At 64.2% G+C, this 13,914-nt stretch overlaps 1 protein-coding gene across 1 annotated transcript; it reads left to right on the top strand.

Moving 5' to 3' along the window:
- Positions 1–36: 36 nt before the first annotated feature.
- On the top strand, positions 37–9,129 carry TBX2 (T-box transcription factor 2). Its single transcript, XM_079796994.1, has 7 exons — positions 37–714; positions 1,744–2,011; positions 2,938–3,084; positions 4,221–4,297; positions 4,395–4,558; positions 4,977–5,608; positions 7,734–9,129. Exons 1-7 carry the CDS (start codon positions 320–322, stop codon positions 8,181–8,183), a joined length of 2,133 nt encoding a protein of 710 aa, XP_079653120.1. The 5' UTR covers positions 37–319; the 3' UTR covers positions 8,184–9,129.
- The last annotated feature ends 4,785 nt before the right edge of the window (positions 9,130–13,914 follow it).

Here is a 13,914-nt window from a genome sequence, read left to right as displayed (position 1 = left end):
TCGTTAGCGCAGGGGATCCGAGCAGGGCAGGACATGTGAGATAGTCACAGTTTCCCAGAGATCACGACAAGATCTAACCAGTCGCGCGTGGTCACCGGCGCCGGAGCGGGCCAGCCCAGCCCAGCCCCGCGCAGAGCCCCCGCCACCCCCGCGCTCAGAGCCCCGCGCCCCTCGCTGCGCGCCGGACGGGGAGCGGGAGGAGCCGCCGCCGCGCTCGCCACCCGGGTCGCCCTTCCAACTCGCGCGCCGCCGCCCGGGCCGGGGGTCCCAGCCCCGCGCCCCCGGCCCCGGCCCCCAGGCGCCTGGGCCGGATGTCCCGATGAGAGAGCCGGCGCTGGCGGCCAGCGCCATGGCTTACCACCCGTTCCACGCGCCGCGGCCGGCCGACTTCCCCATGTCCGCCTTCCTGGCGGCGGCGCAGCCCTCCTTCTTCCCGGCGCTCGCGCTGCCGCCCGGCGCGCTGGCCAAGCCTCTGCCCGACCCGGGCCTGGCGGGGGCGGCGGCGGCGGCGGCGGCGGCGGCAGCGGCGGCCGAGGCGGGGCTGCACGTCTCGGCACTCGGCCCGCACCCGCCCGCCGCGCATCTACGCTCGCTTAAGAGCCTGGAGCCCGAGGACGAGGTGGAGGACGACCCCAAGGTGACGCTGGAAGCCAAAGAGCTGTGGGACCAGTTCCACAAGCTGGGCACCGAGATGGTCATCACCAAGTCCGGGAGGTAGGCGGCCCGCCGGCCGGGGGGCGCGCGCGCGGGCGGGCTGGGCTGGGGGACCCGACAGCACCCGCCTGCGCCGAGCCTGCCGCCCGGCGCTCCCGGCTCGGGCCGGCGCCACGCTTCGCCCCACAGACAACCAAGTGACTTTTCTCGTTTGGCACCGAGCGATCTTTAAAGAACTGAAACATCAGACTCTCCCGAATGAAGTAAAACGAAAACGTGCTCCTAAAGAATAGTCCCGGCCCTCGGAGGCCCGCGGCTCCGAGGTCTCGGCTGCAATCTGGCCTCGCGGCCTTGCTCTCCCGCCTCCCGGTCTGGCTGGAGCTCGGGGAGACCCGGCGTCTCCCGGACTTTCTTCCGACCCTGGAGCCCAGAATGGCACCCGCACCCTGCTAGACCCAGGCTGCCCCGCTGGTTCGGCCCGACCGCTCGCTCGGGTCCCGGGTCCCGACAGCGCCCGCGGAGCCAGCCCGGCCGCAGCCCTGACCCGCCCGGAGCCTCCTGGGGCCCAGGAGCACGGAGCCCTGGACACGCACGGCCCCGGCCTTGAAGCCGAAAGGAGGCTGCCGTCCCCCGCCCTCGGCCCTTCCCCAGGCCGCAGGCGGCCCTCTTCCCTGGAACTGGAGGGGCAGGGTCCTTGTGGGGCACTGTCACCCAGGGCCCCAAACACGCACCCTCTGAAGGTGTTCCCGGGAGCTGCTGTCCCCGTGGGTGTGCCCCCAGAGCGAATTTCAGGGAGGCCCGGAGAAGCGGCTGTGTTTGCGGAGGCTCTGGATCTCTTGCCTGGACATTGGCCGTCCTCTCAGATGAGGGTGAAAGGGTTCCTAGACCCGAGCATAGGGTCTAACAAGAAATGGGATTTTCCACGGGAACAGCCACAGGTGGGGTCTCCCAGGCAGCAGTAAGGGGGCACAACAGCCACCGGAGGGAAACCCAGGTGCGGGAGCTCCAGGCCGTGGTGTGTGTCCCCGGGGAGAGAGTCCAGGGACACAGAGCCGGGCCCCAGGCGTCTCCCCTTTCCCTTCCTCGCAGGCGGATGTTTCCTCCCTTCAAGGTGCGAGTCAGCGGCCTGGACAAGAAGGCCAAATACATCCTGCTGATGGACATCGTGGCCGCCGACGACTGCCGCTACAAATTCCACAATTCGCGCTGGATGGTGGCCGGGAAGGCCGACCCGGAGATGCCCAAACGCATGTACATCCACCCGGACAGCCCGGCCACGGGAGAGCAGTGGATGGCCAAGCCGGTGGCCTTTCACAAGCTGAAGCTGACCAACAACATCTCCGACAAACACGGCTTCGTGAGTGTGGGGCAGGCTTGGGGCTGGGGGGCCGGAGACCGCAGCTAGCCCTGCAGCCCAGGGTTCAAGCGAGAGGCAGGCCAACTCCCCAGAGGGGAGCGCTGGCAGAATCCGGGGTGCCCCTGTCCAGGGCTCTTGCCCTGTGGTTTCTGCCGGCTGGGCCTGGGCCCGGCGGCTCTGCTCTGTGAGCCTGGGGAAAGGCAGGTTAGGGGCGGGTGAGTCCCATGCCGCTCACCCTCTGGGCTTGGTCAGGCCTGGGGAAGGCCCTTCCTGGAGACCAGAGGATGCAGGTGCGGTTGGGGCTCCCTCCGCAGCCGCTGGCCTTTAGGTGTTGAGCTTGGAAGACCTGCCCATGACCTCAGCTTGTTTTCACCTTTCCGCGCCCAAACTAGGAGATTTAAACGTTACATCCGCCCCTCCCTGCCCTCTCTGAGACCCTCTCCCCACAGTGGGACGCAGACCGGCAGGAGGGAGTTTGGAGGTTCTCTCTGCTTCCGCCTAAGCCGGGCCCCAGCTAACGGGAGGGGGAGTTCATGGGGCAAGTAGTTAGGGCAGCTGGTAAGTCCTCCAAGTCCCCCATCTTCTCTCCGTGGGTGTCCTAGGGCTTAGCAGTGAGCCTAGGAAGAGGGGTGAAGAGTGGAGTTGTGGAGGGTTTTTACGTTGTTTCATTTCTGTTTTCACCTCGGGTAAATATTTTTTAAACGGAGAGAGAAACTGTGATAAAGAAAACAGACTGAAAAGAATTATAAACGAGAAAAAAGAGCAGGGGGAGAAAACACACAGGAGAAAATAGCAAAGGCAGGGGAGGGGGGGGCGTAGAGAAAGCAGAACCGGGTGAGAGACAGGGCTTGAGAGAGGTAGGGTCCCCAGAGAGTGGAAATCTCCGCGGAAGGCGGGGGCTGCCGCTGACCGCACCCTCCCCGCAGACCATCCTGAACTCCATGCACAAGTACCAGCCGCGCTTCCACATCGTGAGAGCCAACGACATCCTGAAGCTGCCCTACAGCACCTTCCGCACCTACGTGTTCCCCGAGACCGACTTCATCGCAGTCACTGCCTACCAGAACGACAAGGTGCGGTGGGCAGCGGGCAGCACTCCTCGTACCTCCGCCCGCAGGCCCCCCCAACCCGCCCCGCTCCCTCACAGCCCACTCCCCAGCACCACGTCTGTCCTCGGTGCGCCCAGTGCCCACCGAAACCCCCAGGCTCCCTCCCGAGCCCACAACACGCACGTACACGCTCCCTGGGGCGTGCAACAGCTGGGCACTCTCCACGGGGTGGGGATGTTTACTTAGCAATTAGCAGAGACGGGGCCCCGCTGACAATTTTACATTTCATTCGTTTATTTCTTGGCTCGGGGATGGGAATTTAAATGAAGAGAGAGCGGCCCTAGGCAATGTGCCCAGGCGCTCTCGATGCTGAGAACCTGGGGCCCAGTTTTCTCTCTCCCGGCGAAGCCAGGGATCGGGCAGGTGACAGCCCCCAAGGCCACCACCTTTGGGCCCGTCCAGGCCCCGGGCCACTTGGGAGGCGCTTAGAGACTTTTCCTTCCAGCCAAAGCCCCCCGCCCCCCATCCCCACCCCCGCTTTCTGCCTTTCTACTCCCTCTTTCGAAAGGGGCAAAGCACCACCGCGTCGGTCCATTCGGTGTGTATAACCCTCCGGTGAAGGAGAGTGTGCGGGTGTCCTGGCTGTCGTTCTGTCTGGCTTTGTGAACCTGTGAACCGCTGTGTGCGCTCCGGGATGCGTGCACCATTTGGGGCGTGTGGAAGCATGTTTACTTGTTTGTTCTGCGGGCACTTGCTTTGTCCGCGCGCGCCTGCGTGTGCGGGCCGTGAGCGTGACTTGTCTTTATGTTCCTGCGGCCTGCGTGCCCGCTGTCTGCTCAGGTGCCCGAGTGGGCGCGCCGGGGCCTGTGTGCCTGCGGGCGGGCTGGGACAGATCCCACGCTGTGCGCCCAGCTTCGGGCCTGTGTGTGCAAGCTGAGCGGCTCTACCTCGAACGCTTTGGAGGAGGAGAGACCCTGTGGCTTTCTGAGAGGCCCGCCTGCCAGCCACACCTCGCCTTGGTGCCAGGGCTGCACATCCCAGGCGGGAGGGTATCAAGTGGTCACTCCCCGGCTCTCCTCGGAGCCGCTGCCCTCCGGGTGCCCCAGGCCGGGCTGGAAGAGCTGCATCCTGACCTGGCACCGCCCTCTCGGTCCCCGCAGATCACACAGCTGAAGATCGACAACAACCCGTTCGCCAAGGGCTTCCGGGACACCGGGAACGGCAGGAGGGAGAAAAGGTGAGGGGCGCGCGGGACCCATCCGCGGGGGGTGCCTGTAGCGGGGCGTGGGGGTGGGTGCGCTCCCCTCTGACCCGCTCCCTCTGCCCATCCCCAGGAAGCAGCTGACGCTGCCTTCTTTGCGCTTGTACGAGGAGCACTGCAAGCCGGAGCGCGACGGCGCCGAGTCGGACGCCTCGTCCTGCGACCCTCCCCCCACACGGGACCCGCCGCAGTCCCCGGGGGCAGCCCCGAGTCCCCTCCGCCTGCACCGGACCCGAGGTGAGGGCCGGGCGGTAGAACCCACCGGAGGCGGGGGAAGGGGGACGGGAGGGTTTCCTCAGAGCGCGGGCTGGCTCTTTGCTCCGAGTCAGGGTAGCCTGAAGGCCCTGGCAAGCGCCTGGGGTTTGGAGGCCCCAGGAGACCCGTCCCTGAGGCCCCAGATCCGCCTGGACTCCGAGCCGCGTTCCTGGCGCCGCGCGCCGCTGGCAGTGAAGGGAACCGCAAGGCTCAGTGCAGAAGGGGTCTTGGATTAGGTGACCTGCCGCTGCCCCTGGCCCCACGAGGATCTAGAAGCCTTCCACTTGCTCTCCCAGACAGCGGGCCTTTCCAAGTCTCTCGGACCCGCCCCCGACAGGGAGAGCCCTGACTTTGTCTGTTCCCGGCCCCTGTCACCCCGCCTGTCCTCTCTCCCCTGCAGCCGAGGACAAGTCGTTGGCCGCAGACAGCGACCCAGAACCCGAGAGGCTGAGCGAGGAGCGCGCGGGACCTGCGCTGGGCCGCAGCCCGGCCCTGGACGGCAGCAGCCCCCCTCGCTTGACCGAACCTGAGCGCAGCCGGGAGCGGCGCAGCCCGGAGAGGGGCAAGGAGCCGGCCGAGAGCGGCGGGGACAGCCCATTCGGTCTGCGGAGCCTAGAGAAGGAGCGGGCGGAAGCCAGGAGGAAGGACGAGGGGCGCAAGGAGGCGGGTGAGGGCAAGGAGCCCAGCCTGGCACCGCTGGTGGTACAGACAGACAGTGCGTCCCCCCTGGGCACCGGCCACCTCCCGGGACTGGCTTTCTCCGGCCATCTGCATGGGCAGCAGTTTTTCGGGCCCCTGGGGGCCGGCCAGCCGCTCTTTCTGCACCCGGGACAGTTCGCCATGGGCCCTGGCGCCTTCTCCGCCATGGGCATGGGCCACCTGCTGGCCTCCGTGGCAGGCGGTGGCGGTGGCGGAGGCGGGCCAGGGGCCACCACCGGGCTGGACGCAAGCGGGCTGGGCCCCACCGTCAGTGCAGCAAGCACCGCCGCGCCCTTCCCGTTCCACCTCTCCCAGCACATGCTGGCATCTCAGGTAAGGCCTGTGATCTGGTGGCATCGCAATGGAGGGAGGAGAAGCAATGCGGGGGGCAGGGGTGGGCACAGGGCTTGAGGTGCTGTAGTGGGCAAGGACCCTGTCCTGGGAAGGCCTGAAATACACTCTAGGACACCTAGTTCGGGAATACCACGACTGTAGGTCCAGGGTCTGGCCAGGGTGCTCCTCCGACTGCTGTGTGACCTTGGGCAAGTCCCTGACCCTCTCTGGGCCCATTTCCTTATTAATAACAATAAGATGAAGCACCCATTAGATTCTTCCTGTTTGACAGACTGGGGCTGCCCCTGGCTTTTGGGAAGTCCACTTTCCTGGCCTCTGGCCTTTTTCCTTGGGAACAAAGACCCCCGGCTCCCTGTCAGTCCCTGAAGGGCCACGGTGGCTGGACCAAGAAAGGAGGGAAATATTGTCCAGTATTTCCTGGACAACTGACCACCAGAACGACCCACCTCCAGATGTGTTTTCCAGGCCCTCCAGGAAGTCCTCTGACCTGACAGAGGACAGGGCTGTTCCTGATCCCACCTTGGGTCTCCACACTCCCCCAGCCACACATCTGGCGGGGGGGGGGGGGGGGAAAGGAGCTCAGCTCCCCAGGCCCAGGTGGAAATCCTGAGCTCCCAGGGGGGAGCTTATTAAACTGTGGCCAACAGCAAAATGAGGAGATCTGATGAGGGGTGCGGCCTCTTTGGTCGCTTGGGTGGAATATTCCCTGTGGAAAGATTTGGATTCTCTTCATTCATTTTCTCCCCTCTGAGGTTTCTGGCAAATTGAACCCTTGAGATCATATCTAACGGGAAGGAAAATAGGAGTTCGGGTCTGAGAGGGCTCCTTTGGTTCAGAAGCAAATGTTTTTCAAGTGGGGGAGGAGATGCTGAAATAGGTTTTAAACAGCGTAGTGGGGCGGGGGAGTGTTTGAGGCACTAACATCACCTACCTAGGGCTCTGAGCTGGCAAGGAAGCATCTGGAAAATAAGAGTTCAGGGCCTGGAGGTGGGATCTGAACCCTTGATTCTGCATGTATGTGAATGCGTCTTCCCCAGACAAATTCTGGTGACCAGCATGGGCATCGTAGAGGTCATGGGGAAGTCACGGCTTCTAGACACAGCCTGGTCAACAGGTGCAAGGCCGGGGTGAGAGTGCCCAGCACTCAGGAGGCATCCCTTGGTACGCGGCTGGGAGTTAAGTACCCGAGCGAGGGTAGCCCACCCCTGGCCATCGGGTAGAGCCAAGTGGGGAGAGCTGATGCCAACCTCCCTTCTCCCAACTTGGAATGCCAGGCCTGAGTGCCCAGTAGGGCTTGACCTTCTAGGAAGGGTATCTTTTCATTTCTGACTAAGCTACTTCTTTTTCTCTTCCCGCCTGAGCCAGGCCTGTGTCTCCCTAGCAGCCCAGCACAGTCCGCTCCCTGCCCTCCTCCCCGTACCCACAGACTCTGGGGCGGGAGCCACTATTTCAAAGGTCACATAATCCAAAAGTCGGGCCTCAGGTGGTGTTTATCCAAGGTTTCCTGGCTCCTGTGCTTTCCACAGGCAAAGACCGCATTCCTTCCTCAGCTGCCACTGAGGTGCCGCCAGGAGTTCTTTACGGAATATTCGGGCCAGTTTATAAACTGATTGGCACCTGCGCCCTCCTCCCGCCCGGGCGGAGACCTCTGAGCAGGTGGGCAGGCAGAGGGAGACTTGACAAAGCTCCTCCCCCGCCCCCTGCCCGGGCTTCCTCCACCCTTTGGGGCACCTGCAGAGAGCAGGGCTGGGGAGGACACTATTCTAAGTGAGCAGAACTTCCCGAGACAGCCACAGCCGCCCGCTTGCCACCTGGACCCACGCCTGCCCCGCGTCCTCCCTCTGGGCCTTTGCCTCGGCCAGTCCAGCGGCCTGGCATGTCCTTGCCTTTCGCAGACTGGCACCGAGCTTCGTGTCCACCTGAAGTGAGCTCCCCTTCTCACTGGGTTGGCCGTGGGCCTGCGGCTCCTGCCTACCTGTGCTGCCTGGGGCACAGTGACCTGAGCTCTGGCCTTCTATTCCCAACACAGCGGGAAGGAGTCCGAACTGTAGCTCACCCTCAGACGCCTCGTGCCTAACCTCTCGTTGTGCCCTTTTTCTTCCAGGGAATCCCGATGCCCACTTTCGGAGGCCTCTTCCCCTACCCCTACACCTACATGGCCGCCGCCGCGGCCGCCGCCTCCGCTTTACCGGCCACCAGTGCTGCCGCCGCCGCTGCCGCCGCCGCCGGTTCCCTCTCCCGGAGCCCCTTCCTGGGCAGTGCCCGGCCCCGCCTGCGCTTCAGCCCCTACCAGATCCCGGTCACCATCCCGCCCAGCACCAGCCTGCTCGCCGCCGGGCTGGCGGCCGAGGGCTCCAAGGCCGCGGGCGGCAGCCGGGAGCCCAGCCCGCCGCCCGAGCTGGCTCTCCGCAAGGTGGGGGCCCCGCCCCGCGGAGCCCTGTCGCCCGGCGGCTCGGCCAAAGAGGCGGCCAGCGAACTGCAGAGCATCCAGAGACTGGTGAGTGGGCTGGAGAGCCAGCGAGCCCTCTCCCCCGGCAGGGAGTCTCCCAAGTGACGGCGCCCGGCTGCTCCGCTGCCCCGCCGGCCCCCCGGGCTGCCTGCTCCTGCTGCTGGGACCTGCACACACGGAATGGGTATTTATTTAAATAAAGGAGCGGCCGAGCCAGAGAGAGCCCCGGCCAGCCGGCGGGGGCCGGGACACGTCCCTGGCCCCCACGAGGAGCCCGGCTCCGGGATCACAGTCGCTCTGGAGCCCCTGGACCGGTCCAGGTTTGCTCCCGTGTCCAGGTGTCCCCGTGGGGGCCTTGTCCGGGTCCTCCTGCGCTGGGGGAGACCTCACCCCCAGCCCAGCGGTCCCTTCAGGAGCCAGAAGGTGCAGGGGTGAGGGGGGGCTTCCGAGGGCGGCCCAGAGGCCCTGGCCTCCCGCCTGGACCGCCTGAGAACCGGGGCTGAGGGATGCTGGGGTCCGGGAAGACCGAAGTCAGAGCAGGGCGGGGCCGTTTCTTTTAGTCCTTGCACCCCTTCCCCCAAGAGCCAGGAGCCCCTGCCACCCTCTGGGTCAGCGGAGGGAGTGGCACTTCTGCCTTGAGTCCCCAGGGGAAAAAAAAAAAGATATTTATGAAATAAATGGTAATTTGTGTAAATATGCTTTAAGATTCCCAGAATATGCAAATTGGTATTAATTTATTCAAAGGTGTACATTGCTGTGTACAGAATATTTGGAGATTAACTCATAGCATTTAATTTTTTTCATTTTACGTGAGCATCTATGTTGTACAGGGCTGGGGGGCCGCGGCGGCAGAAGGCCCCGCCCCCGGAAGAGCTCCCACCCCTTCGGCCCCTCGGGCCTCGGCCCCGGCTTTGCTCGCCCGGCCCGCGGGCTCCACCTCAGGTTTTCACTTTTCTCTCCGGAGCGGAGCGAGATGAAACAACAACAACAAAAACGAACAAACGAGACAAAACAATAAAACGCGAGAAAACAATAAAACGCTACAGTGCGAAGTGAACGGCGGCGCTGTGCGCTCTGTGGGGCGCGGGGCTGGGGGCGGCGGGGGAGCTAGGCGGGGCCGGAGGCGGAGACCGAAGGCTGGGCGCCCGGCTCGGCGGCGGCGGCACCCCCGGGGCGGCGGCGCGGCTCGGGCGCAGGCGGAGCTGCGGAGCCGGCGGCGCCGGCGCGGGCCACGCGCTGGGCCGGGAGGCGCCGAGCCGCCCCGAGCCTGGAGCCCCCGGAGCTCCCAGCGCGGACCGCGCCCCAGGCCGGGGGCCGGGCTCCCTCTGCTGGCCACTCGCCGCTGCCGGCGCCCCTCCCACTCCGCGCACTCCGGCTCCCTTTCTGGGGCGCCCTCGTGGAAACGCGACCCCTTTTAGCGCCTCTGAGTCGGTGGGGCTGGCCAGGCGGGCGATCCCTCTCTCCCCTCCCAGGAGAGGTTTGGCCGTGGTCCCCCGAATACCGCAGACCCTAGGACTCTTTTCCATCTCTACCTCCTGAGCCTCAAGGCTGTTGAGTCCAGTGGCAACGTTCAGCCTCAGAGTTCTCCCGTGTGACTTTTCTGACTCCCTGGGAGGGGTGGGGGTGCGGGCCAACAGGCCATTCCCTTCCTGCCTCGGTTTCCCCTGTATCATAACGGGCCTGGCTGGGACTCTCTCTGGGGGTCCCACTGTGTCCGTCTCCATGAGGCCGATCCTTCCCCAGACGCTCCGGCCAGGACCGCTGCCTCCGGCCCCCACCCTGGGAGCTGGCCTGGGCGGCACCTTCTCGCCTCGTCGCCCAGCCAGCAGGCACCTGCGGCCCCGAATACCAGCAGTGGGAAGGGGTAGGAGCTGGACCGTCAGTCTCTCCCTCAACCCCCCCCCCCCCACTCCCGCAATGGTCTCTCCGTCACTGAGCCCCCAGTTCTCTCCTCTTTTTCTTTCTTTTTTTGTGTGACTTTTTTTTTTTACATTCAATACTATTTTCTATTCGTTTCCGGTGTACAGCATAGTGGTCAGGCAACCATACTTTACAAAGTAGTCCCCCGATATTTCCATATCCACCTGGCACCATACATACGTTATCACAACATTACTGACTCTATTCCTTCCCTACGCTGCCCTTTACATCCCACAGATTTGTACTTAATCCCTTCACCAGGCTCATGCAGTCACCCAACCCTCCCCCTCTGGCAACCATCGGTCTGATCTCTTTATCTAGAGCCCCAGTTCCTCCTCTTTAAGCCTTGGGGGTCTGGGATGCCCTGGCCCGGCAGGCTGTCCGCCTTGGCACTTTGGAGGGCGGCAGGCACTGGCCCTCACCCCACCAGGGACACCGGGGTCGGTGATACGGAGAAGGTGGAGGTGGAGGTGGAACTCACAGTATCTGGGCCTCCAAGCTCCCAAGACAGCTTCCTGGGCCAACACAGTGGCCAGGAAAGAGAGCGATGCGGCCTTTCCAGGGAGGGAGCTGGCCCCTGACCCCGCTGCCTTTGCTGGGGTCTCGGCCAGGGAACAAGCGGAAGGGCCCCGGAGTCTGTCCCAGCCCCCAGAACGGGTGCCGGCGCCCCTGCCGCTGACCTTCAGGCGGCGGAACAGCGAACGGGGCAGTCCAAGGACGGGGCTGAGACCCCTTTCTCGGCTCAGATAGAACCCCTCATCGACAGTGTACTTATTCGACAGGGTTTGGGGAAGGGAAAAAAACAACAACAAAACGCTTCCAAGATTCAAAGAGCAGCAGGAGCGCGTTGGCCTCTTGGAGTTTCTCACCGGCTGCACGTCTAGGAGAGGGAAAGGCTGCGGGTTTACAGCCGCCTGCGGAGCGTGCTGCGGACACCAGGGGGAAGCACAGACCGGAGCCGCGGGCACAGTGGGGAGCCAACCCCGGGAGGGTCGCTGCAAGGGCGGGGCGGGGCGGGGCGGCGTCGTTGCGGGAGACCCCAGAGGCCCGCAGCCCCGCGCAGTGTGCAGACTTGTTCCCCATTTCCCCGCCTCCCGCCGCGCACGTCCCCTCCTGGAGTCGCTCCCGAAGCGCTCCGCTGGGTCACAGCTGCGAGCCTGAGTTCGGCTGCGGGAACCGCGCGGCCGGCGGGACCTCGCCCCAGACAAAGGCCAGGCCGCTTCCTGGCCCAATTAAGCCACCCCCTTTCAGCCCTCTTTGTTCCCGGGGTTGCCAATTAGCCCAGGCTCCTCGCGTCCCGCCGCTCCGGTGCCCCAAGGCCTCCTTAACCCGTGAGGGCCTGGCTCCGGGGGCCCTAGACGGCAGAATCGCTAGCGCGAGGACGTGTGTGGAGGGCATGTTTGGGGTGACGGGGTCGCTGAGACTGTTGGTGGTGTGATGTGTCACAACGGGCCCTGTGCTTTGGAGCCGTGCGGCCTGAGAGGGAATGGTGCACATAGACTGTGTGCAATCTGTACTGTGCACTATCTGTACTGTGCACATTCTATACTGTGCACATTCTATACTGTGCACAATCTGTACTGCGCACGATCTGTACTTGCACGATCTGTACTGTGCACGATCTATACTGTGCACGATCTGTACTGTGCACATTCTATACTGTGCATGATCTGTACTGCGCACGATCTGTACTTGCACGATCTGTACTGTGCACATTCTATACTGTGCATGATCTGTACTGTGCACCCTCTGTACTGTGCACCCTCTGTACTGTGCACCATCCGTACTGTGCACCATCCGTACTGTGCACCATCCGTACTGTGCACCCTCTGTACTGTGCACCATCCGTACTGTGCACCATCCGTACTGTGCACCCTCTGTACTGTGCACCCTCTGTACTGTGCACCCTCTGTACTGTGCACCATCCGTACTGTGCACCATCCGTACTGTGCACCCTCTGTACTGTGCACCATCTGTACTGTGCACCCTCTGTACTGTGCACCCTCTGTACTGTGCACCATCCGTACTGTGCACCATCCGTACTGTGCACCCTCTGTACTGTGCACCCTCCGTACTGTGCACCATCCATACTGTGCACCCTCTGTACTGTGCACCCTCCGTACTGTGCACCATCCGTACTGTGCACCCTCCGTACTGTGCACCCTCCGTACTGTGCACCCTCTGTACTGTGTACCCTCCGTACTGTGCACCCTCCGTACTGTGCACCCTCTGTACTGTGCACCATCCGTACTGTGCACCCTCTGTACTGTGCACCCTCTGTACTGTGCACCATCCGTACTGTGCACCATCTGTACTGTGCACCCTCTGTACTGTGCACCCTCTGTACTGTGCACCCTCTGTACTGTGCAGATTGTGAACTGTGCCTGGAGGTGTGGGTGTAGGGGCTCCGTGGGACCCCCAGCGGCTAAGCAGCAAGGATTTCGAGACCTGGGACCTCATTTCCCTTCGGTTAATCCGAGTGTCCCGAGCTTTCAAGCTATTTCTTCCTCCCCCACCCTTCACCCCTCAAACAAATCCTGCGGCGGAGGAATCGAGTAGCTGGCCCTGTCCTGCCAAAGGGCGTGCAATTGGGGCCACCTCCCCAGCGTAATGCGAACGCCCACGCAGGACACCCCTTGAGCCACAGGGCGCATTTAGCTTGGTGACACCAGGACACCCACAGGTGAACACGCAGCTCGAGCCCACCCCCACCCCCAATTTCCCAGGCCTAGGATGGTTCAAGAGGCGCAGTCTCTGTGAGACCAAGGTTGAAACTCTGCGCCTGCCTTCCTCCCCACCTTTGGCAAGTACCCCAAATCCAGTCCCACTCCGTCGCCTCCTTCATGGTCCTGGGTCCCAAAGTTTGGAGCAGGCAGGGTCCAGCGAGGACTGGGCAGCAGAGGGGAGACCCGCGGCCCGGGGAAGGGGCAAAGGGAAAGGATCCTGAGCTCTGGGTGCTCTCCGGGCTCTCCCCGGGGCGCCCTGGGGAGTGCAGCGGTCACCCCGCACTGAATGCATTGGTTTTCCCTTGGCGCTCCTTTTGGGCTCTGGAGGCGCAGATCCACTCGCCCCACCCCTCACCCACTCCTCAATCACCGGGTTCCCACAGCCGCTGGCCGCCCCTCTTTTCCCCGCCCCTCCGGGACCTTCCCCAGCTCCGGGCCAGGAGCTAACCTGCAGCTGGCCTGGCCGCGGGCCGCGGCAACTCTTCACGTGCCCACGAGATGGCGCTCCAGGCCAGGGGCGGGCGGCGGCCGGACAGCCCGCCCACGGAGAGCGGGAGGTGGCCAGAGAGACCCACAGCCAGATGGGCACAGAGACAAACCCACAGACTGACGTAGATCCAGGCCCAGGGACCGCACAGGCAGCCGGGGGACGGAGGCCCTACGCCGGCCCGAATGGGGCTCTGGACCGGGCTGCAGACGCATGGACGGGAGCGCCCGAGGCTCAGGGCGGTGGCTCCTTCCCTTCTCCCTGTGCCCCTGCAGTGCCAACGCCCTGAGCTGCGAGGCCCCAGGGCCCCGGCTGCAAACACGTCGGGCGCGCTTTCTGTGAGCCCTGCTGGGCTTGGGGTCCTCACCAGCCCTTTCATGGAGCGGGAGGGCGCGTGCCTAATTCGGCCTTCCTGACTTCTCAGAAGCCGGGCTGTGGGCTTGGAGCAACACCCCCCACACTCCATCTCCCCCCCACCCCCCGCACCCTCCCCCTCCAAAGGAACTGCTTTGGCCTGAGGGCCCACTCAGAGGTGCGGGGTGCGGGGATAGGAGGCTGAGGGGGCCGGGGCGGCTCCTTCCTCCAGCTTCTCACCTCCCCCACCGGGTCTTCAAGGTGGAGCCCCGGGCGCTGCTCACCTGTGGTCCGTTGGCCAGAGGGTCCAGAAGTCTTGGAGAGCCTCGGGGTCTGCGTTGCTCCAGGG

Source organism: Cnephaeus nilssonii (assembly GCF_951640355.1).
Source record: "Cnephaeus nilssonii genome assembly, chromosome: 19".
Taxonomy (NCBI): domain Eukaryota; kingdom Metazoa; phylum Chordata; class Mammalia; order Chiroptera; family Vespertilionidae; genus Cnephaeus; species Cnephaeus nilssonii.
Note: the sequence above shows the minus strand (reverse complement) of the source record. Positions and strands in the feature narration are given on the sequence as shown.